This window comes from Haliotis cracherodii, unplaced genomic scaffold (assembly GCF_022045235.1).
Source record: "Haliotis cracherodii isolate W230 unplaced genomic scaffold, xgHalCrac1.p SCAF_8, whole genome shotgun sequence".
NCBI classification, from domain to species: domain Eukaryota; kingdom Metazoa; phylum Mollusca; class Gastropoda; order Lepetellida; family Haliotidae; genus Haliotis; species Haliotis cracherodii.
The window spans coordinates 31,938,799-31,962,453 of record NW_027266341.1 but is presented as its reverse complement, the minus strand read 5'-3'; the positions used below and the strand labels follow the sequence as shown (position 1 = coordinate 31,962,453).

The 23,655-nt window shown below is 40.3% G+C and overlaps 1 protein-coding gene across 1 annotated transcript in view; it reads left to right on the top strand.

Annotated features, from left to right (window-relative positions):
• The first annotated feature begins 1,652 nt into the window (after positions 1 to 1,652).
• The window catches only part of LOC139449839 (acid-sensing ion channel 4-A-like), a 33,178-nt gene continuing 11,175 nt past the window's right edge, over positions 1,653 to 23,655 (top strand). Inside the window, exons 1-3 of the mRNA XM_071231390.1 lie at positions 1,653 to 1,740; positions 9,181 to 9,339; positions 10,452 to 11,007. Of these exons, the coding sequence (XP_071087491.1) occupies positions 1,724 to 1,740; positions 9,181 to 9,339; positions 10,452 to 11,007 (732 nt within the window). The 5' untranslated portion in view covers positions 1,653 to 1,723. The remainder of the gene's footprint in view (positions 1,741 to 9,180; positions 9,340 to 10,451; positions 11,008 to 23,655) is intronic.

Genomic DNA, 23,655 nt, shown 5'->3' with positions numbered 1-23,655 from the left:
CGTTAACACACTGGCTACCCCACCGCTCTTGGGGATACAGAGATGGGGCTCTACATTAATTGTACTCATATGGGGAACAGAACGTACCCGATCTGCATGACAAGTTAACGCACTATCTACAATGACACCATTCGTCACCGCTCGCCCCTTTCCGTAATCTGCAAGAAGACTCGGTCCCCTAATCGATGAATGTTAAGTGTGAAAATACGACAAACCAATCAGAATGCGCGAATGACTTCAAGTTCTTCGTCAAAGAATCCCTCAGGAATAATTTTTGATTTTACATATGTCTTGCATATGAAAATATACCTAAGACACAGTTAAATGTGATCAAACATACTGTATAATTCCGCATGTCCTGATGTGCTTTAAATTGTATCTGAAATATATGTCACATATGAGGAAAAAGATGTGAACCATTACGCAACGAGCTAACAATTGTTTCAGGTATGCCCGTTTGCGCGAAGACGAGTCGCTATTCGGCTTGTCCCGGAATAACACGAGTTGGTAACGAATGCTATGACACGCCATGCACCATTTCGTACCGAACTCAGACCACGGTTTCGTATTAAGCGAGTCAAAACTTAAATCGCTCGTCACGTCACTGATTGAAAATTGCTTGAGGCAGTGTTAAAGTGACACTTTTCACACTTTTCCGTTTCAAAGATGTTTACTGAAACGAAAATGGAATTGAAGAATAAATTTTATTGATGACCCATTTAATATATATAAGCGTTTATTATTACATTGTTATTGCCGTCACGGATACAGTTTATTTTAATATATAGGCTACTCATTCGTATTCATTTGGGTTGAATGAGGCTGGTCTCCTCACCTGTGTAGAGGAGGCTGTAGGCGATCGAGTCACTGCAACCTGCACTGTTTGACGCCAACCTACATGAATGTCATTAAGCACCCGTCCAAGCGGGACAACCGTCATCCTTTAACTGAAGCGTAGCATGACCCGGAAAACCAATTTAACACGTTTGTTTTGTACTCTGTAGTACACCATGATTACAAAACAAACGTGTTCAACTGTCCCAACATATGTTCCTTTGCGATCGTTTGAGAAAAAAAAATCTCACAATATTAAGACTAGAGGTGGCGTTGTTGATTGCGGTCATCACAGGGTTGTCTTGTTCAGATTCGATTACTTACAGGAGGTCATAATATGGTAGCCCAATGACCAATCCCACCGCCCCCACCCCTCCGTTCTTCTCCCATGATAAATAACTAGTCCCTTACTTCAATTGGTGTTATGGGTCATCACTGCAGTTGTCCCCCTTGACCATTATCAGAAATTGTTTCGGTTGGCAGGGTATTAGTATTGATTATTCCCCCGCGTTAAAAGGATATTGCAGCACAAATATACCACCGATCGCTATTAACAGCACAGACTGAGATACTCTGATTACTAAGCCCTCGACATAAACGTTGACACGCATCATTGTTTGACATATTATTCCAGATAATGACAACTCTGTGGGAACGTACGCGGTGGCATGGCTCTTTCCCAACCAGCGTGAACGGGATGCTAGCTGTACATCTGTTTTAATTACACCCTATCCTCTTAGCTTAATGTTTATGTGAAGCGGAACGCGTTGGAATTGAGAGTCAGTTCAGCAACGATGTATTAATTACTATAACGGTCGGCTGTATTCATCGTGTCGACAAACGGTGGAGTAGAGCTCTTTTTCTGTTACGGATTTGGGAACTTCTAATCATGGATACACGTTTTTGGTAAGTGAAATTCTTTGTTCAATGAATCCATTGAAGAATCGACAATTTTTAATCATTGACAAGGCCATTGACGAAGAAAACATATTCGATAACTGAGATTTAAACCCTCGCATCCATGGCTGAAGATAATTTGAAAAGTGAAACCATCATTCATTGAAACCATGGACCAAGACATCTCTAACTAGTTGCAGGCGAAGCTCTCTGGTCAATTTTTTTCAGTTGACCAATCACATCCTCGCACACACGGGAAGACACTTTGAACTGTTTGCAAATGAAATCCTCGCATCCTTGGAGGAACAGTTCTTGAACTAATACAAGGTGAAAGGTATGACATTTGTTCTTCACCTTGAAATCATATCTCCTTATGTTTGAGTATATATACATGTCTGTAGACGGAAACAATGGTTAGACGCATTGGAAGTTAGAGAATTACAAGCGATTTCAGTTCATTGTTGTTCTTTGTTGTTTAACGCCACACTCAGCGATATTCCAGGTATTTAACGGCAGTCTGTAAATAATCGAGTATGGACCAGGCAATCCAATGACTAACACCAGGGACATCGATCTACCCATTTCCACTACGATGACGAGAAATCAACTTAGTCAGTGAGTCTGACCACCCGATCCATTTATTTACCTCTTACGACAAGAATGGGTTGCTGGAATGTTTACGCTTACCCGGAGTACTCACGGGTAAAACGCGATTTAATAGAAATACTCTGGAGGTGTTTTTCTCATTTGATATTCCTAGCAGTGAGACTCGTGAAGATTCCGGGGTAGAATAGTCTTCAACAACCCATGCTTGTTGCAAGAGGCGTCTATGCTTGTCGTAAGAGGCGACAAACGAGATCGGGTGGTCAGGCTCGCTGATTTGCAACCCATGCTTGCTGTAAAAGGCAACTATGCTTGCCGTAAAAGGCGACTATGCTTGTCGTAAGAGGGCGACCTACGTGATTGGGTGGTCAGGCAACCAACCTTTACTCGAAACTGCCATTTCTCTGCTTTACAAAGAAAATATTCCATATGATGTGTATTTGATATGAAATTGTCCCTATTCTATGGATCTGAGGTATAGGGACTGTCAATATGTTGTTCCCATGCTAACCTGAAAGCGCTTCTTAGCCCTCCACCTGAATGAAAGTCTTATATGATACATACCCTTTTCACATATTTGCACACAAAAATACAAATGATTCATACCCGATACATCCTTCCCTCGATTTAGTTGGTTGGTTTGTTGTTTAACGCCGCACTCAGCAATATTCCAGCTATATGACGGCGGTCTGTAAAATAATCGAGTCTGGACAAGGCAATCCAGTGATTGACATCATGAGCATCGATCCACGCAATTTGGATCGACGACATGCATCAACCAAGTCCGCGAGCCTGATCAGCCTATCCCGTTAGTTGCCTTTTGCGACAATCATAGTCGCCTCTTACGGCAAGCATGGGTTGCTGAAGACCTAGTATACCCCGGATCTTCACAGGTTCAAAGTCTAATGTGGTACATACCCTTTTCACATATTTGCATACAAAAATACCAATGATTCATACCCGAATCATTCTTTTCTAGATTATGTTTTAATATGTAAGTACAAGCGACAGCGAATGAAAGAATTCATTGGGCGTCTTTCGTATTTTAAAGACGACAATATTTCAGAATTGTCTACCTGTTGGAACAGCAGTATTTAAGTCATTCACTTTCATTTGTATCAGAAACTACGACGACTTACATATTCTTATGAACAGAATATGGCATGATACCCTTCATAATGGAATTAACACATGGTCTGTTCAGGCCTCTTATGGAAATGAATTATATCAGTTTTATAATAATAAGACATCTTCGAGTAGCTCTTACCCAATTTAAATGGTTTTACCTTCAGCTATGTATACTAACTGAAAAGAGTAACTGTGCTTCATATAAAATTCAAGAATAATAGCTAATCCTGAAATTGAATAATGCATCTTTCAATACATATTTAAGAGGACATCTCTTTGGCTTAAAGGTCGTTATTCACAATTTGCACGTACATGTTTTATATTAGCTGGACGTCGGGTTGGTTGTTTTGTTGTTTAACGCCGCACTCAGCAATATTCCAGCTATATGACGGCGGTCTGTAAATAATCGAGTCTGGACCAGACAATCCAGTGATTGATATGATGAGCATCGATCCACACAACTGGGATGGACGTCGGGCTGTATGTTTTGCTTCCTCAATTGGTTGCGTACCGTTCTGCCACTAACTGGTCTCAACCGAGGAATTGTTCGAGCTGTTGATGAGGCAGTTTGCTATCGAATCCGTAGATGCACCATGGCTGTTATTGTTGAATAGGGTGTCTTGACGTGACGTCACACGTGGATACCGGTCAATGTCAAGTCGTGTGTGTTGCCCTGCTGTAGATAATGTCTACAAAGAGAATGATTGTGTTTCGTTGAACTTTAAAATATCTGGCAACTTCCTTTGACATCATTCCTGTTTGAAGCACACCCAAGGCGCGTAGGCCTTGTCATTGATCAAGCGTTATTTACGGTCAAACAAAAGTGTTCTTTATGAGCTCCTGGTAGCTAAACAATTCTTTGTGCTCTTTGCTCACGCATGCGAGTATCAATGCTCCCAAACCAAACATTCAAACCGTGAACGGAGCAAATTGTAAATCAAGACAAAAGTAGAGTTGTCTTTATGAATACGCATTGAAATATGCATCATTCGATTTCAGAATAAGTTAACTTTTATTGCACTTAATATGAAGCACGGTCACCTTTTTCTGTTGGTGTAGAACGAAGCCAGATACAATGTGAGTTCTGTAATATTTGTTACAGACGACGAGTATCATGTTTTCGAACAATCAATTACGTACAAAGCACATACCTATTAAAAAATCTATAAATCCTACTAACCACACACTTCATATGTTGATTCCGAGCAGCGATTGTAATTTAACCCAAAACACATTAATGTACATCGATCATGCTATGTTTGTATAGTGCGCAGGGGTCACGAGTGTCATTCGTGACCAACTCGTGTTATTCCGGGACAAGTCGAATAGCTTGCAGGTTACGGAAAGGGGCGAGTGGTGACGAATGCACGAGTGTGTCACGACTTCACCTGTCTGCTGGTGAACCTTTACAAAGCATGTCAAACCTCAGTATTCTAAACATCTGGAAACAAAGACTTGAACCTTTCAGAAACACTTATATTAATAGTTGATGTTCGTTCCCCTGTGGGGACGCTGGGCCAGGATAAATCAATGACTACTGGTAATTCAGGACAATTGGAACCAACTCACAAAACGCGTTTGAGACAAGTAGGCGGTGCACAGAATGTGGGCAAATATATTTCGTTTGTTACAGTTAAATAGAATGTACGCATGTTGTGAACGTGCAGGTCATGACAATTAAACTGAGGTTAAGAGGTTTATGTGACAAGTCGATACCAGAATGCTCTAAAAGTCGATTGATTGAAGTTACAGTAAACTACGGTTATAACGAACTCAACGGGACCATTAATTTTAGTTCGTTATAACCGAAGTTCGTTATAAGCATATATACAGCATAACTACAGCAAATGGTCGGGACAAAAAGGAAGTTCGTTATATCCGTCAGTTCGTTATAAGCGTGTTCGTTATTAACGTAGTTTACTGTAGTTACAAATGTATAAAGACGTCAAAGGTAGGTAAGCATGGCCAAATCATACATTCTCAGGCTCGGGAATTGGCCTTCACTGTCACAAATTGGAGAAAGAATGTACAAATGATCTCAAGCATTGTCAAAAGATAGCATTGCCACTGTTGTTTGCCGAGACAGGACACGCACATATCGAGCGCACTACTTGCCGCTGACCACCCGCTACCCCTTTCCTCACAGTGGTACGCGCCACACGTAGTTATTCGGAGTTAATTGTCTCGTTAATTGTCTGGTTAATTATCAGGTTAATTGTCAGGTCACAACTCATCCTGGCTTCCCATAGTGAAATGAGGACTGTGTCACCACAATAGCTGCTGATGTTCGATACCGCGAGGACGAACGAGCTGGCTTGTTGTTATAATTCTTTACACCACCTAGGTGTGCATGTCCATTGTTTCAACTGGTTGTATATGCACCTGCCGAGGTTGGACGTTTCGATTTAGCTGAGAGGAAAGTTAGCCTTGGTTCAGGGTTTAGCACTATTGTTTGTTTGTGTGTTTGCTTGTTGTTTAACTCCGCACTCAGCAATATTCCAGCTATATGACGGCGGTCTGTAAATAATCGAGTCTGCACCAGACAATCCACTGATTGACATCATGAGCATCGATCCACGCAAGTCAGCGAGCCTGACCAACCGATCCCGTTTGTCTCCTCTTACGACAAGCATAGACGCCTCTTACGATAACCATGGGTTGTTGAAGACCTTTCTCACCCGGGTCTTCACGGGTTTTTGCATTATTGTGAACAACGCATCGTGTTCATAACGTAAGTAGTTTGGCGCCGTGTATGCGGGTTATTGTTATTCATGCTTACGGCTCATGGCGTTGACATCAATATCAATATCAACCTTTAGGGGAAGTTGCTCGTTCACCAGAATATCACATGAATGTACACATGCACTCATAGCGTCAGTGTTCTTGGTGTTTTTCCGTAGGGATTTCATGGATAAATATTTCACCAGCACCCGATGAATGCCAAGCTAATTTGCTACTGTTTGTGACTGCATGTCATCGGACGTGATGCCGTATGTGCTGGCTTTTAACAAGTAATTTATCTTCTCGACACAACCAGGAATAGGTCGGCGTGACATAATACCATTTCCGATTTCAATGTGGGTTCCAAACATTAAATTAGTTGTTTTGATTTTAAATAAACTGCCGGAAAGAAAGTTTACACTCATAGTTGATGATGGCAAAAAAGAAACATACAACATGGTGACAAGGTGATATGGGGTTTAACGTCGCGTCCAAGATTACTGCACTTATAGAGCGACGTGCATGTACGTGTGTGTGTGTACTAGTCCGCAGTTGAGCCGATTTATAGGGCTAGCTCACTGAAACACAATGCCTCAGTTTAATATGAATACCTCACTAAGACACTGTATACTGACCCCGAGCCGACCAGTCCTTGTTTTAGCCCCTTAATGCCAAGCGCCAGACAGGATAACAACAAGTGCCATCGTTTAATGTATTTTGGTATGACGCGGTCGGGGATCGAACCCCGGACCTTCCACACTCCGGGCGGACGCTCTACCATTAAACCACGGAGGCAGTCTGGCAAATAAGGTTTGTCGATCGTAATGTATGTGATATGGGTATCATAGGCGATATAACATGCATCATATCAATGTGTATCTCACAACATGCGACAAGGGCAACACGTGACAAGTACATGGGGGTCATGTAAATGAGCGGAGTGAGACAGGTCAAGTTTGAGTTTTTCTCAGATACCAGATATATCTCAACAGCGGACATGACCACCGCGAGCACCAGTGTACGCCCAGGCTCATTGACCACCCTTTGTTGACGGGTCTGACGATCCAGATCTCAAAATGCTCAATGGGGTTTAAGTCTGATGAGCGAACTGGCCATGGAAGAACGGCGACATTGTTGGCAGCTTAGGAATCCTGCACAACCCCATTCCCTCTCTCTTTCCTGACATATCTTTTGAGCGTTTTCATTACCAGTGAGGGGCTGTCGGGTAGCCTAGTGGTTAAAGCGTTCGCTCGTCACGCCGAAGACCCGGGTTCGATTCCCGACATGGGTACAATGTGTGAAGCCCATTTCTGGTGTCCCCCGCCGTGATATTGCTGGAATATTGCTAAAAGCGGTGTAAAACCAAACTCACTCACTCATTACCAGTGAAGTTTTGGTAATGCTCCATTGCACTTTATACCTTTTCTGCTCGTGCATTTCCAAATTTGACTTGCCTTTGCATGTGTTTGTGACCGGTGGGGCAGGATACGGTCACCCTTTCGCGAACAGCTGGTATCATTACTAATTGATCGTGATTCATAAACACATGCTCATGATATAATCGGAATCGTACAATTGGATATGGAAAGGGTTTGTCGCTTTATTTTACTGGTCAAAGAGGGTTTAGTGATTTTTCACTGCTGCACGTGCACCTTCCAAACCAGCGGGTTGTGTTTTGGACCTTACGTTTGCAGTGTTTCGGCGACTGTTTTCAGCTTTTAGTAACGTTTTCATAACGTTTGTAATCTGTTGGTTAAATCCAATTTTCTACTGTATACTTTCTTTTGCCCGGTTGTTTTGATATCAGCGTTTCCATCCACCGGTGTGTACTGCACACAGACCACCCACTTCAGGGTGTAATACGTTCACTTGTTTACTCTATGTTAACATCTTTTACCAACAAACTTTAATAATAACGTCGTACTTTTTTAAATAATTGTTCCCAAATGTGGAATAATGTACGGAACATGTCAGAGTTGTATTTGTTCTTGGTGTTTTTCCGTAGGGATTCCATGGATAAATATTTCACCAGCACCCGATGAATGCCAAGCTAACTTGCTACTGTTTGTGACTGCGTGTATTTCCACCGTAATCAGTTAATTAATTTTATTCTGAAAACAACCCTTTCTCAAAGTAACCCTTCTTTGACATTTTGTTCTTATTTCACCCGATCGAAATGTTTCTCAAATGTTTTTAAAATAAACTTTTAATTTATCAGTTTTGGAAGAAAATCGTAAAACAGTTATTAAAAATAAAAATAACTGAACTTCATGTGGCTCCGTTAACATGATATAAAATATGATGTTTAGATTACCTGTACTTGATTTGGGATTAATGCTACATTGACAATTATTTATCTCTATACGTCCTGTCAGTTTCAGAAGGTAAGAGACCCGATGTTAAATAGGTCTTCAGAAACCCATGCTTGCCGTAAAAGGCGACTATGCTTGTCGTGAGAGGCGACTTACGTGATCGAGTGGTCAGGCTCGCTGCCTTGATGGATGCATGTCATCGTATCCCAATTGCGTGGATCGATGCTCATGATGTCAATCACTGGATTCTCTGGTCCAGACTCGATTATTTACAGACCGCCGTCATATAACTAGAATATTGCTGAGTACTAGAAAGTAGGAAAGCCCAAAGTTTAAGTATGGAAACAAAATGATACATGTGATTATACTCAAACAAGTATTTGGCATGAACAGCGTACACAAGATGCGTGAAAACATTAACATATGCGTATATTTAATTCTGTATGATTTGTTTCTGTCTCTTGTTCCTCCCTTTGGTACTGGATGCGTTAACTTAGCATATACCATTTGTCAACGTTTCCAACATGGTAGAATAAATATACGGATTGCCTTCACACAAGTACAAAATTCGTCATTAATGCGCTGTACATCAGTTTATATACACAATACAGAAATTCTTTGACCCTGATAAAAATCTTCGTTTTTAATACTCCAAACAATGACGTCCAATTTCCTCTGCTTAAAGGTTGACGAGCAGAGACGGGATGACTGGCACGGAGAAAACTGGTGCGGAAGGACCTCCTCCAAAATACACGTTGTGCAGCCTGTGGACTGAGTTCAGTCAGACTACGGGGATTCATGGATTCAATAAGATCTCACCTACTGGCCGAATCAGATATCGCGGGTAGGTGCTAGGTGTTACTAAGTGACGTATGAGTATTTGGTGGAACGTCTAGTGTAATACTGTTGTGTTGCTGATCAGTACCTCTCGTTGCTAACCAAACTGGTTTCCGGACCAAGTTTAACAAAGCGATCTTGGCACTGCGGATATCATAGCTTTAATCTTTACGTAAATTCATATAATGAAACGTTAAGATCGCTTTGTGCAAACGGATCTTAGTCTTCTCCAGTGTTTCTAGACATGTGGCTGAGTCAAGTTACGCCCTTTCAGAACAGTGATGTTTTCCATAATAAGTGAGTGAGTGAGTTTGATTTTACGCCGCTTTTGCAATATTCCAGCAATATCACGGCGGGGGACACCAGAAATGGGCTTCACACATTGTACCCATGTTGGGAATCAAACCCGGGTTTTCAGCGTGACGAGCGAACGCTTTAACCACCAGACTACCCGACCGCCCCCCATAATAAGCAAAATACTGATATCTTATGCCACGTCCAGTAGTATTAATCATGACTGGTATGTCCATGGCTACAGTAAATGATCGTCCTTGACCTTGTGTAATGACCTTATGACCCTTCTGGTTCAGCTCACGCTACTTCTACACTTAACTCCTTACATGTGGCAGCTGGATTTTGGACAGCTGGACATTCTGCTATACGCGAACCAATCCCAATGGGATCATGTAACTGTTATTGTATCGTAATGAACCTCGGATATGGCGAGCTAATTTTTCTGAGTGAGTGAGTGGATGGGTGGGTGGATGCATGGGTGGGTGAGTGAGTGAGTGAGTTTAGAATGTTCCCACCTTCACTGTGGGGACGCCAAGAATGGGCGCAGTATTGTGAGTTGGGGAGTATGGCTTTACAGCGCTTTAAGAACCCGGCCTTCGACGTGATGAGCGAACGCTTTAACCACTGGGATAGTTTACCGCCTTTCGACGAAGTCTAGCCTGTAATTGCACGCTACAATCCCTGATCCCCCATTGTTTGGGGACGCAGGTGTTGTTAGTCTGTGTGGAAATGACTATACATGTCATAACGTGTTTTTTAAACGTCTTTAAAAAATTCAGTATCTCTTCAGTGGATCTATTGACATTTACATGTTTCTTTATTCAGATTGCTATGGATATTGGCTATAAGTGGTGCTACGGCGTTTCTCATTTACAACCTGGTCAAGGAGTTTGGGGATTACTACAGCTACCCTACCGTCACCAAGGTCACAAACAAGGTCCAGAGCTCCATCGAGTTCCCTGCCGTCACCATTTGCAACAGATGCACCCTCAACAAAACTCGTCTTAACGTTAACCCCCACATTGAGTCGTATTTTCAAACGTCAAGTCTTCTAAAAAGGTTCAATAAACAGGAAACATTTAACTTCACCGACAGTAGGTATAGTGACCTTCGCCAGCCACTGTCTTTAGACTGGTGGACGAATATGTCAATGGATGGGTCTTCGTTGCTTCATGAGTGTTACTTTGGAGGAGACAAAATCGACTGTGCGACCCATTTCAAAGCTGTGTTCACCGATGAGGGTCTGTGTCATACCTTTAACTTCAACGTCAGTAACATTGTCAACGTTAACAACGCCGGCAATGCTGCCAACTTCATTATAATCTACAACATCGCCCAGAGACATTACACTTACAGAGAGAACATGGCGGCAGGGATAAAGGTAAGATGGGAGCGTAAGTTCTTAACAAAATGAATGTTTGTTCTCAGAAGTTCTATTCCGTGGTCTCGTGGATGGAGCATCTGCCCGGATAGCGGAAGGTCGATGGTTCGATCCCTGGCTGCCTCATACCAAAATGCGCTACACTATGGTACTTGTTGTTGCCCTGTTAAACAACGTCATGGTATATCAGTGAACTGGTCCGTAAAACCGGCATTAGTCCGGACTAGTACAAGCAGACACATTAACGCCATATGGGGAATCGAAAACGTGGCTTTGGCGCGTAAGGCCAACTATTGTTACCGCAAGCTATGAAGGGTATCCCTTCATTATGTGGAAAGTGAATGAAACGTCGCTGACGTTAGTTCTAAAGCCCGCATTATACCATCACAACGTTCAATATGAAGGCATCTTGTTGAGACAATTAATTGACGTTTTGACGTTACGACGCAATACAATATGACCTTCCAAGTTGTCTGAGTTGTTTTTCGGGATTTGGTAGGATTTTCTTGTCTTAAATGTGGTGTCATGCTTACTTTGAACATACTAGAAACTACAATTTGGCAGTTTATAGCCCATGCATTTTCAAATCAGAGCATCTAAGAATGTTCTATGTTAGAGATGTAGAGATGCACACCCGTTTGAACGGGGAAGAAAATTAGACTGGTGATTTCTTTTTACCCAAAGCACATTAAAAGTCAAGAAACAACCTTGAACTACCTTTTTGTGTACATAATCATAGGGGCGGTCGGGTAGCCTAGTGGTTAAAGCGTTCGCTCGTCACGCCAAAGACCCGGGTTCGATTCCCGACATGGGTACAATGTCTGAAGCCCATTTCTGGTGTACCCCGCAGTGATATTGCTAAAAGCGGCGTAAAACCATACTCACTCACTCACATAATCAGAAGGTTATTCTGTGTAAAGCAATCTATCCCATACCACTATAATAATTACTCTTGAGTTATCAACCAATTTACGCGATGAATTACCTCAGATGTTATAAAAGATATTATATTGATAAAGAGTTAGCAAGAAGCGCATATATAAACTCTATTACTCCCCCAAAACAAAATAAACAGAAACTAATAACAAAGCACGCATTTCACATTTTATTTTCAAGCAAATATTTATTATTTCAGACACAATTGACTTACCTCATTCGAGGATTTTTTTAAAACATGCAGTTAATGGGAATACATTTAAATAGATCAATAAACGCATTATGGAACCAAATTCATCCTTGTGGTTGTTCAAGTAATGATCACTACTTTTATGGTATTAGCGCCTTTGCTACTCCGGAAACAGTTCATCAAGGATATATCGATATAAACATTCTAACTAAGGGGTATCGACAAAACACAATAACGCCAAATTGCCTATTATCGTCATGAGAATTGATCAAACAAATGACCCGCCTGATCGTGATGGTGAGTGTATTTGTCAGTATGCAACAAAGCAACCGTGTACACATTTTATGACAGAAAACAGTTGTATTGTAGACTGGGTTTTTCTGAAGCTGTAAACTGCATACTCACACTCCTTTTGATCTTTCTGGCCCCCTCCATTGTCATCATCATCATCATCAGCAGCAGCAACAGCAGTAGCACCATCCTTAATAACATCATCACTTTCTTTGAAACCCAGAGTACTACTACATGTTAGATCCCTCATCGTGATCCTCACCGCCATCCACCACCACCATCATCATCATCATCATCATCATCATCATCATCATCATCATCCTCACCATCAGTGTTCGAAATAGACACGGCCCATAGGCCGACAGATTTGTTCTCGGGCTGATAGTTCTAAATTTCAGCAGGCCCTGACGGCATTCAGTTTATTTTAAGCTATAAACGTGGTAAATGAATCATAACACTGAGATAGCTTAGTGAAACAGGGTCAAGCTTCAAAGTACTCTACTGGTTAACTCTTTTTCCACCGCAGGAGGGTATACCGGCCACACCGTAGCCGCGTTACAATAATATCATAATAAAGCTTCAAGAACTTACCCCCCATTCATTAAATTTATCATTTTTTGCATTTTCAGAAAATACGTATTTCATTTCAGTTTATCATATTTTATCACACCGGGATATTTATTTGCCGGGATTTTCTCATGTAACTGAGCGAAAAGCAACTATTATCTGAAAATATGTGATGATAGAGAGTATTTAAAATTCTTTTGTTCATAATTTTCCTATTACTTTAACAATGAAAATAAAAAAGAAATAAACTAGTGGATAGTTCTATTGTGAAATCTTAAATTACCGAAAATCACCATAATTTTCGCTCTCTTGGTGCTTATCTTTTTTTTATTGAAAAATAACTTAATTGAGTCCTAAATTATTTTAAAAAAATTTACGAACATGATTTTCATTTTTATAAACAGTAGAATTAGGCCTTTCAAAAGGTAGTTGCAAAGAAACTCTGGGAACTCGGTGTGATATAGCAGTTAAATCTCCTGACTGGTTGGGTTTTGTTATTTATACTGGAAGAGTATGTCTCCCCGCTTCAGCTGAAATGTTTGGGCCTACCGTTTTTCTTGGGGGTCTACAGTTTATAAAATGAGCTGGCCCTTAAGGCTCTCAGTTTATTCTGCTGAGTTTCAGACACTGCTCACCATCAGACCTCCTACATGATATTTTATTTCTGAAAATGATAATGGTTTCCCGCATGATTGTATATTTCTGAAAGTGATAATGGTTTCCCACATGATAGTATATTTCTTAAAAGTATAATGGTTTCCCAAATGATAGTATATTTCTGAAAATGATAATGGTTTCCCACTTGATAATATATTTCTGAAAATGATAATGGTTTCCCACTTGATAGTATATTTCTGAAAATGATAATGGTTTCCCACATGATAGTATATTACTGACTATGACGAAGGCTTCCTACATGATAGTATATCTCTAATGATGAGTGAGTGACACATCACACATCACACATCACACATTAAACCCATGCGGGGAATCGAACCCGTCTCTAATGATGATAATGGCTTACTACATGACAGTATATAACTTGAGATGCTAACGATTTCCTACCTGGCAGTATATCTCTAATGATGATGAAAGCTTCCTACATGACAGTATATCACTGATAAAGGATTCCCAAATGATAGTATATTTCTGAAAATGATAATGGTTTCCCACTTGATAATATATTTCTGAAAATGATAATGGTTTCCCACTTGATAGTATATTTCTGAAAATGATAATGGTTTCCCACATGATAGTATATTACTGACTATGACGAAGGCTTCCTACATGATAGTATATCTCTAATGATGAGTGAGTGACACATCACACATCACACATCACACATTAAACCCATGCGGGGAATCGAACCCGTCTCTAATGATGATAATGGCTTACTACATGACAGTATATAACTTGAGATGCTAACGATTTCCTACCTGGCAGTATATCTCTAATGATGATGAAAGCTTCCTACATGACAGTATATCACTGATAAAGGATTCCAACATGAAATTATATCTCTAATGACCACATGACAGTATATCTCTAATAATGAGAAAGGCTCCCAACATGACAGTATATTAGTGGAGATGATCAGGGCTCCCTACATGCCAGTTTAAAGAGATGCTACTTGTTGTTACCCTGTATGGCGCTCGGCATTAAGGGGTTAAACAGCAACTGGTCGGCTGGGAGTCAGTATACTGTGTCTGAGTGGGGTATTCATGTTAATCCGCGGTATGGTATCTCAGTGACCTAGTCCGGATTAGAAAAAGCAGCCACACACACGTGCATGCACGTCACTATATTCGTGCAATAATCTTGGACGAGACGTTAATCCCAATTGCACCTCATCTCACCTTATGTCAACGCCAGAGAATAACCAGTCTCGATTATCCGACGACAAAAAATTCATTGGGCATAAAAGGCGTAATAGCGATGAACATTATATGAATGAATAATTGAAAACTATTGATGACACCAGGCTTTCGCGAAAGGGTACGCATGTCCTCTCCTAACCCCAACGATGACTCTCATAACAGTTTTAAAGGTTTTCCTCTTTCAATTTTGTCAGTTCACTTTCGCCCAAGAAGGTGACCATACCACATCTTTCCACGGAATCACGGTCAAGCATGTTTTGCTTGACTGTGTTAATTTTGCCATCACAAGGGATACCTTTTTCAAAATTTCGTCCTTTTTTATATCAGTGCTCGTTTAATTATTGACTTTTTAAAAGAAATTGAATTGTTACTTACATTTTGATTGATATGTTTTGTATATTATATAGTTTTTATAATTGGTAAAATAAATTTTATAACTGAGATTGTCCGTGGCTGTACCCTCGAAGGGGGTTGAAGTGGTGTAAAATTATTGTCCCCCTGAAAGAGTATGTAAGATCACGTCTTTCAAAGTGTATTTAAATTTTGATTGATATGTTTTGTATATTATATAGTTTTTATAATTGGTAAAATAAATTTTATAACTGAGATTGTCCGTGGCTGTACCCTCGAAGGGGGTTGAAGTGGTGTAAAATTATTGTCCCCCTGAAAGAGTATGTAAGATCACGTCTTTCAAAGTGTATTTAAATTTTGATTGATATGTTTTGTATATTATATAGTTTTTATAATTGGTAAAATAAATTTTATAACTGAGATTGTCCGTGGCTGTACCCTCGAAGGGGGTTGAAGTGGTGTAAAATTATTGTCCTCCTGAAAGGGTATGTAAGACCACGTCTTTCGAAGTGTATTTATTGCTACCACGTTTTTAATCGTATAATATGTGGTGTTTTAATGTTCGTCTAATTGTGTCAGCCATCGCCAACACCTGAAGGGCTGGTGTAAATCCTGCTGGGTTCCATGTAGGTAGCAAAAGTACTGTAAGTCCCCATGGTCCCTAGTGAGGTGATCTATCTTCAGTTGCTGGCGATCTATAGCCTTTTTTTTAAATAGTATCGTTACGTATAGTGAAATCTTTTTATGGCTGTATACTAGTTTTAAATAATATTCTGTGATCTGGTTATTTTACTGTCCTTTGTTGACAGGCTTTTATTGTTTAAATGTATATATTATGTATAACTTTTGTGACTATAAATTCTAACTCACTCACACTCACTCATCGTTCCACGGTGTTGTACAAAACCGCTACACAGCTCCCTTATATCCGTGGCTATTATCACAAGTCGCCAGTAATCGATACAGCTACACTTTTACTAGTCTGAAGCATAATGGTACCTGTCCTTTATGAAGCGCACACGGAAACGATACGGATAACCTGATTGATACTATAATGACGTAAAAGGAGGCGGGGAGTATTACCGTTCTAGGAAAATCATTACAGTCATATTTGAAGCTTATTGAATAAGAAGGCGTGGAGGAGACGTGTCACAGGAGGGTAGATGGGTGTATCGTCGGGGGCAAAATGGGAGGTGTCACTTTAGGGTAGATGGGTGTATCATCGGGGGCAAAATGGGAGGTGTCACTTTAGGGTAGATGGTGTATCATCGGGGGCAGAATGGGAGGTGTCACTTTAGGGTAGATGGTGTATCATCGGGGGCAAAATGGGAGGTGTCACTTTAGGGTAGATGGTGTATCATCGGGGGCAAAATGGGAGGTGCCACTAGTGTGTAGATGGTGTATCATCAGGGGCAAAATGGGAGGTGCCACTAGTGGGTAGATGGGTGTATCATCAGGGGCAAAATGGGAGGTGTCACTTGAGGGTAGATGGGTGTATCATCAGGGGCAAAATGGGAGGTGTCACTAGTGTGTAGATGGGTGTATCATCAGGGGCAAAATGGGAGGTGCCACTAGTGTGTAGATGGTGTATCATCAGGGGCAAAATGGGAGGTGCCACTTGAGGGTAGATGGGTGTATCATCAGGGGCAAAATGGGAGGTGTCACTAGTGTGTAGATGGGTGTATCATCAGGGGCAAAATGGGAGGTGCCACTAGTGTGTAGATGGTGTATCATCAGGGGCAAAATGGGAGGTGCCACTAGTGTGTAAATGGTGTATCATCGGGGGCAAAATGGGAGGTGCCACTAGTGTGTAGATGGTGTATCATCAGGGGCAAAATGGGAGGTGCCACTAGTGGGTAGATGGGTGTATCATCGGGGGCAAAATGGGAGGTGTCACTTTAGGGTAGATGGTGTATCATCGGGGGCAGAATGGGAGGTGTCACTTGAGGGTAGATGGTGTATCATCGGGGGCAAAATGGGAGGTGTCACTTTAGGGTAGATGGTGTATCATCAGGGGCAAAATGGGAGGTGCCACTAGTGTGTAGATGGTGTATCATCAGGGGCAAAATGGGAGGTGTCACTTGAGGGTAGATGGGTGTATCATCAGGGGCAAAATGGGAGGTGCCACTAGTGGGTAGATGGGTGTATCATCAGGGGCAAAATGGGAGGTGCCATTTGAGGGTAGATGGGTGTATCACCCTGGGCAAAATTGGGAGGTGCCACTTGAGGGTAGATTGGTTTATCGCCCGGGGCAAAATGGGAGGTGCCACTAGTGGGTAGATGGGTGTATCATCAGGGGCAAAATGGGAGGTGTCACTTGAGGGTAGATTGGTTTATCGCCCTGGGCAAAATTGGGAGGTGCCACTTGAGGGTAGATTGGTTTATCGCCCGGGGCAAAATGGGAGGTGCCACTTGAGGGTAGATGGGTGTTTCGCCCGGGGCAAAATGGGACGTGCCATTTGAGGGTAGATGGGTGTATTTTCGGGGGCAAAATTGGAGTTGCCACTCGAGGGTAGATGGGTGTATCATCGGGGCAAAATGGGAGGTGGCACTAGAGGGTAGAAGTGTGTGTCACCCGGGGCAAAATGGGCGGTGTCACTGGAGGGTAGATGGATGTATCAACCGGGGCAAAATGGGAGGTGGCACTAGAGGGTAGACGGGTGTATCAACCGGGGCAAAATGGGAGGTGTCACTACAGGGTAGATGGGGGGGGGGGGGGGGGGGGGTAGTTAGATTGGTAGTGTCAAATGGAAAGGGGGTAGATCGGTCACGGGGTTGAATATAGGACGTGAAACAGGGGCGACAATGCGCCCTGTAACAAGAAGTTGGATGTATCAGAAGAGGGAGTGTTTCATACAGGGGGAGACGGGCGTATCACGTGGAGGAAGTTGGTGGGAGGCATAACGTGATGACACATGTAAACATCAAATCAAAGTATTTAACGTGATTGTTATTGATTTGCGGTAATTGCCATATTAATGAGGATATTGCTTTCATGTCACAAACATTCGTCTCGTCACACCCGTTGCCAGGGGACAATGGTATGTTTGGGGTTACGTTTATCGAGTGAAATGAGTTTCCAACACATTTAGTTCTGACACTGATATCTTGCTTAATTGACTCGTTTGTATGAGGCACATATGAGTTGAGTTGTGTTGAACACTTCTGTAAAATCGTTAAACACAGACTGTAGACAGGAGCTGATTGACGCAGTGTGCATATATGTGTACACACCATCAGTCACTGAGCACACACATTGCATAGCATTTTCTGTGTGGGAACGGTGGGGTAGTCGAGCGGTTTAATCGTTCACTCATCACATCACACGGGTAGATGTGTGAAGCCCATTGCTGGAGTCCCCCGTCGTGATATTGCGGAATATTTTCCGAAGGGGACGTAAAACTATACTTACTCATCGATACGTTAATAATATTAATGACAACTCCAGTATTTATACACTGTTGCTACGTTTTAGATAGCATGTGAGATGTGCACAGTAATTAAGCATATTTAAACCACGGATGGTGAACTTATATCGCCCCAATAGTGGCACCCGTCGTAAACACATGCAGTACAAGTCAGTTGTTCACCTACAGTCCATGAGCCAGAAAAGATTTGACTACCAAACAGAGGGACAAATTACCAATATGATTTTCAGCCAGCTTGATGTCTCAACTGTATAATTTGGCGGCCATTTTCCAAGATGGCGGCCATTTTTTACTTTTCCTACAGATTTCAGAAATAAGCTTATAACACAGAATTTATTAATTTCAGACCAATTTTATTTACTGATATTGTTTCAGCACTACATTGCACACATTCTGTTATGCTTTATGTATATCATTGAGTTATAATATTTGAGTTAATGTTGAAATTATATAAAGAAATTAACCTTTTTTAACATTTTACTGACATCTTTTCTTTCCAATGCAACGTTGTTGAGTAATAATTCACACCTTATGATAGATAAAAATTGTCTAATGTATTTTCATATATAAAATACCATTTGGAAGTTAAAACACGATAGTGCATAAACATAAGCAGCCATTTTTCAATATAGTGCACTTTTTCGCAGATAATTCAAAAATTAAGAAAGTCGTACATATTGCAACCAAAACTTGTTTTTATATTTCCTAGCTAAATTTCCAAGAATCTAAAGTGTTTAAAGTTAAAATGTTGTGATATTACATTTATATGTGTTTAATAATAACATCAAAAGTATACATATAAACAAAATTCCACTTTCATTCCCACCTGACCCTTCTGCAATTAAATGGATCATAGATCAATGTCCGGTACCAACTTAACGTTATATTTTCAAATAAAAAATAGCATTTGCAGACAAATAAAACTTGTTCATAATTCAAAAGCCACCACTGTTCTTCTGCTTCACAAATCTTCTACTTCTTAAAAATCAGCATCTAGTAAAATCAACTCAACATATTAAACAGGAGACTCTTTGCTAGAGTTTCATGCCGTTGACATTAACATTGTAACACAATTTAGCATGAATATGGCCAGTACTTGTAACAGTTTCAAGAAAATGTCTATAAATAACAGACATTTCAACAATGAGGATGTCTTATTCCGTCCCAAAACCTGCTATGTGATACACATCCAACTGTCAAATTCAGTCATCTTCATCGCTTGTGTCTTCTGCATCTTGATGTATCTCTTCATCAATGTCATCCATGTTGGAGCAGGGTGACAACTTGCAGGCAGAGGTATATTTAAGACCATTTAATATACATGTGCACTCACGTGGTCGACAAGTACGAGAACATCTGCATGACATCAAACCAAGGACCTCTTCTGGAGCCGGTGTCACGAAATATATTCGCCCCCAGAATAAAATTCCCCCCCGGCGAATTTATACCGGTACAGTTCCGCCCCTCTCGAAATAAACTCTCCCCCACCCTACGAAATAAAATCTCCCCCCAGCCCGATTTTAACAATTACATGTACACTTTGCTTTGACGATGCCGGTTGATGTTATTCAATACAGGCTGGTTGTGGGTGTTTTTGAATCTATTCTACATGCTAATCATTTAGGGAAGATGATACACATTTCTCTATATTTTGGGTTACTTTGCTTATATAATTTCCGATTATCATTCTTTGTTTTACTTTTTCTCTTCGGCTGCGGTAATATCCATCCGAATCCAGGACCTTTGCATAGTCCAGATTTAAAGATTATATATCTAAACGTACGCAGTCTTAAAGACAAAGTAGATTTTATCAGTGCTGAATTAGATAGTTATGATGTTGTATGTTAAACAGAAACCTGCTTGCACCATGATATTCTAGCCACTGATATTACACTGATACCATTTTCCAATCGTAGCCTGTATTAAGGAATATATTTTAGATCTTACATCCTGAGCTGGAGGCGCGCGTGGATATGTTGACAGTTTTTACGTAGTTAGTGTTAACACCGAATGTTTGCGAGGATTAATAAGATTTCTGAATTCTGTTACAACAGTAACCGTACATGTATTTGTTACATTAAGTCATTTCATTCAAATTTGTTTGGTATGATTATGTCTTATAATTATTTTAGGATGGAAGGTACAGTTACCAAATAAAATATGCTGAAATATCAATTCATTATGACCATATTTCATAATCTATTTTTTAAAGTAACCCTCCTTACATTAAAGATAACTATTTAAAGAATATAGTAGTTAAAGACATTGCAACAAAGCGAATAATCAGGGGGGAGACTTTATACTGAGGGGGGCGCGAAACATATCCGCCGGGGGAGATTTTATTTCAGAACAGATTCTCCGGGGGAGAATCTGTACCGGTATAAAATCTCCGGGGGGAGAATTTGTACGGGGGAGAGTTTAAACCGGGACACCGGTAAGCCCGTCATCCATTTGATTGCCAGATTTCCTGTCTCGTTTATTTCCCCACCATGGCCTGCAGAGGGATCTGGTAAGTCTGGAGAATTTTCAAGGCTCCTCCTCAAAACCGCTGACTGGTAATTGGCACGTAGGGTATGCTGGAAAAGCGCATCTTTACATGGTGGGAGCTGTTCAACTTCTCCGCCTCTACCTCGAAATATCTGGTAACGCAGCTCATTGACCTTGTTTACCGTTGTGTTGCTACAATAAGAAAACACAGGCACACAAATAGGGAATTGCATCGGACATTGTTTTTTGTCGCTGATGAATCGAATTCGGAAATGTCCTAACATGACTCCCATGAAACGTTTTGAGGTCTTGTAGGTTGTAACCTTGATCAAACAACTTTTGAGAAAGAATCGTATGGTGTTCGTCGTACAACGACCAAGGAAATATAAGGTTTTTATTACCCATACGGTCAGAAATAAACGAGTTCATTAAAGTCGTATGTGCGCTAGTGCAAATGTCACTTCTCGTGCACAAGAGTATTGTTACAGTCATCCAAATGCCATTGTTGACCTCATTCAAAACTTAATTGTTTTAAAGATAACGTGAATGGAATTGAAGACATATTGAATGGAACTGAAGATATCTTAAATACAGATAATTGTAGATATCTGCAATACAATTTAAGATATCACGAAATGAATTAAGGACATGGTGTAGCTTATTACTGATATTTTGAAAAGAATTACTGATGTCATAAATTCGATTAATGATATCAAAATATGATTTAAAGATATCAAAAAGTCATGTTTTGTTATGATATCAGTAATTTAATCCCTGATATCTTGAAACTAAATACAGATTTCAATAATTAATTATTAATATCTGTAATTGTTGCCATTATTAAAGTGATACGCTTATTTATAGATATCTTTAAATACTTCCGTCTGTTACGTACTGTGGGTAATGTTTCTAGCCATGGCGGAAAATTTCTTCTCACTACGGAGACCATGTTTTCATATTGATCACTGCTGTCATAGACCATCCCCTCAACTCTCTCCGCGAATTGCTTGGCGTGCTGTTGAGACAAGTTGGACATGGTTTGCCGCCATTTTGGAACCGGAAGAATTTACGCATAAGTAGCCTGACCGGAAGTATTTGAAGATATCTATAAATCACTTCCCGCACTTTCGGGGACAGGAATAATTGTTTTGCCAGTCCTTCGTGTCCTAAATTATATTACAGATATCAACAATTGGTATAAAGATATCTTCAACATTATTAATGATATCTTTAATTTGATTTTTGATATCAGTAATGGGCAGATTTAATTGAATTAAAGATAGCTAAAATAAATGAATGATATATGTAATGCACCTGTGGATATGTACAACTTATTTCAAGATATCTTGAACTGAATTTAAGATATCTTGAATTTATTTCTACTATCATTATGTGCAGTGGGATGGTAATTGTTTGATGATATCTTAAATACATTAAGAGATTTCACGAAATATTTTGTTGATATCACCGTAACATTTTAAGATATCAGTAATTGTATTATGGATATCTGAAATGAATTCAAGATATCTTTAATTATTTTATATATCTTAAAGGGCAAGTTCACACGGAAATGAACCCTTTTTTCTTGTACTTTTTCCACATTAAAAGTGTTAACATAGAAGTGTCATAGACAAAAATATAAAAACATCATATTTAATTAACATATTTTTTGCACTAAAACGATTTATATTTTTCACATTTACCAAGTGTTCTATTTCCATAACAAAAACACCATGGCTTATGTCCCTTGCAATATGACGTCATTGGTGCCAATTGATAAACATCATGACGTCATCATGCTTTGTTAGAGCCGCTTCACGTGGTGTAGGTACAGTTTTGTGATTCTAGCATCTCAGATGCAAGCCAGAATTGTGTTATGCTGAGTCACCACTGCGCCGCAGTGTGTCGTAAACCATGTTGTTTTACCGCAAACTGGTCCTTGATATCTTTTGCGTTGAGAATAGACAGGCACCCAGTTGAATTGGCACCAATTACGTCATAATCTAAGGGGGATAACTCAGGCCTATTTCGCTCGTAAAACGAAGGCCTCATAACGGCATATCACTTTCACACTATTGTGAGCTTCCTACTTTCACTGTGAAAAAAAATGAGTGTATATTTTCAAACACAGATACTAACTAATTCTAAAATTGCGTTTTGTTTAGAAAAAGAAAGAAAGTGATTTTTGCGTGTACACTTCCCCTTTAAAAAACATTATTCATAGCTTTACATAGAATACTGATATCTTTAAAACAATTGAAGATATCAGTTATTTCGTAATAAATGTGAAAACGGCTTGCCATACGGTATGCCTGCAGAGTCTGCTTGTGGCCATTGGGAAGATGATGCCTTCGCTTGTTTGCAACATTATCACTGTGAACTATCTGACGAAGATATATCGCGACAGAAACGATGTTACAAGCAAATAAAAACGAACATATCACCAATGTATTACCAGATAACATTTATGTGAACAATGCACTTATACTATAGCCTTCTTATATTACTTAGGCAATCAGAC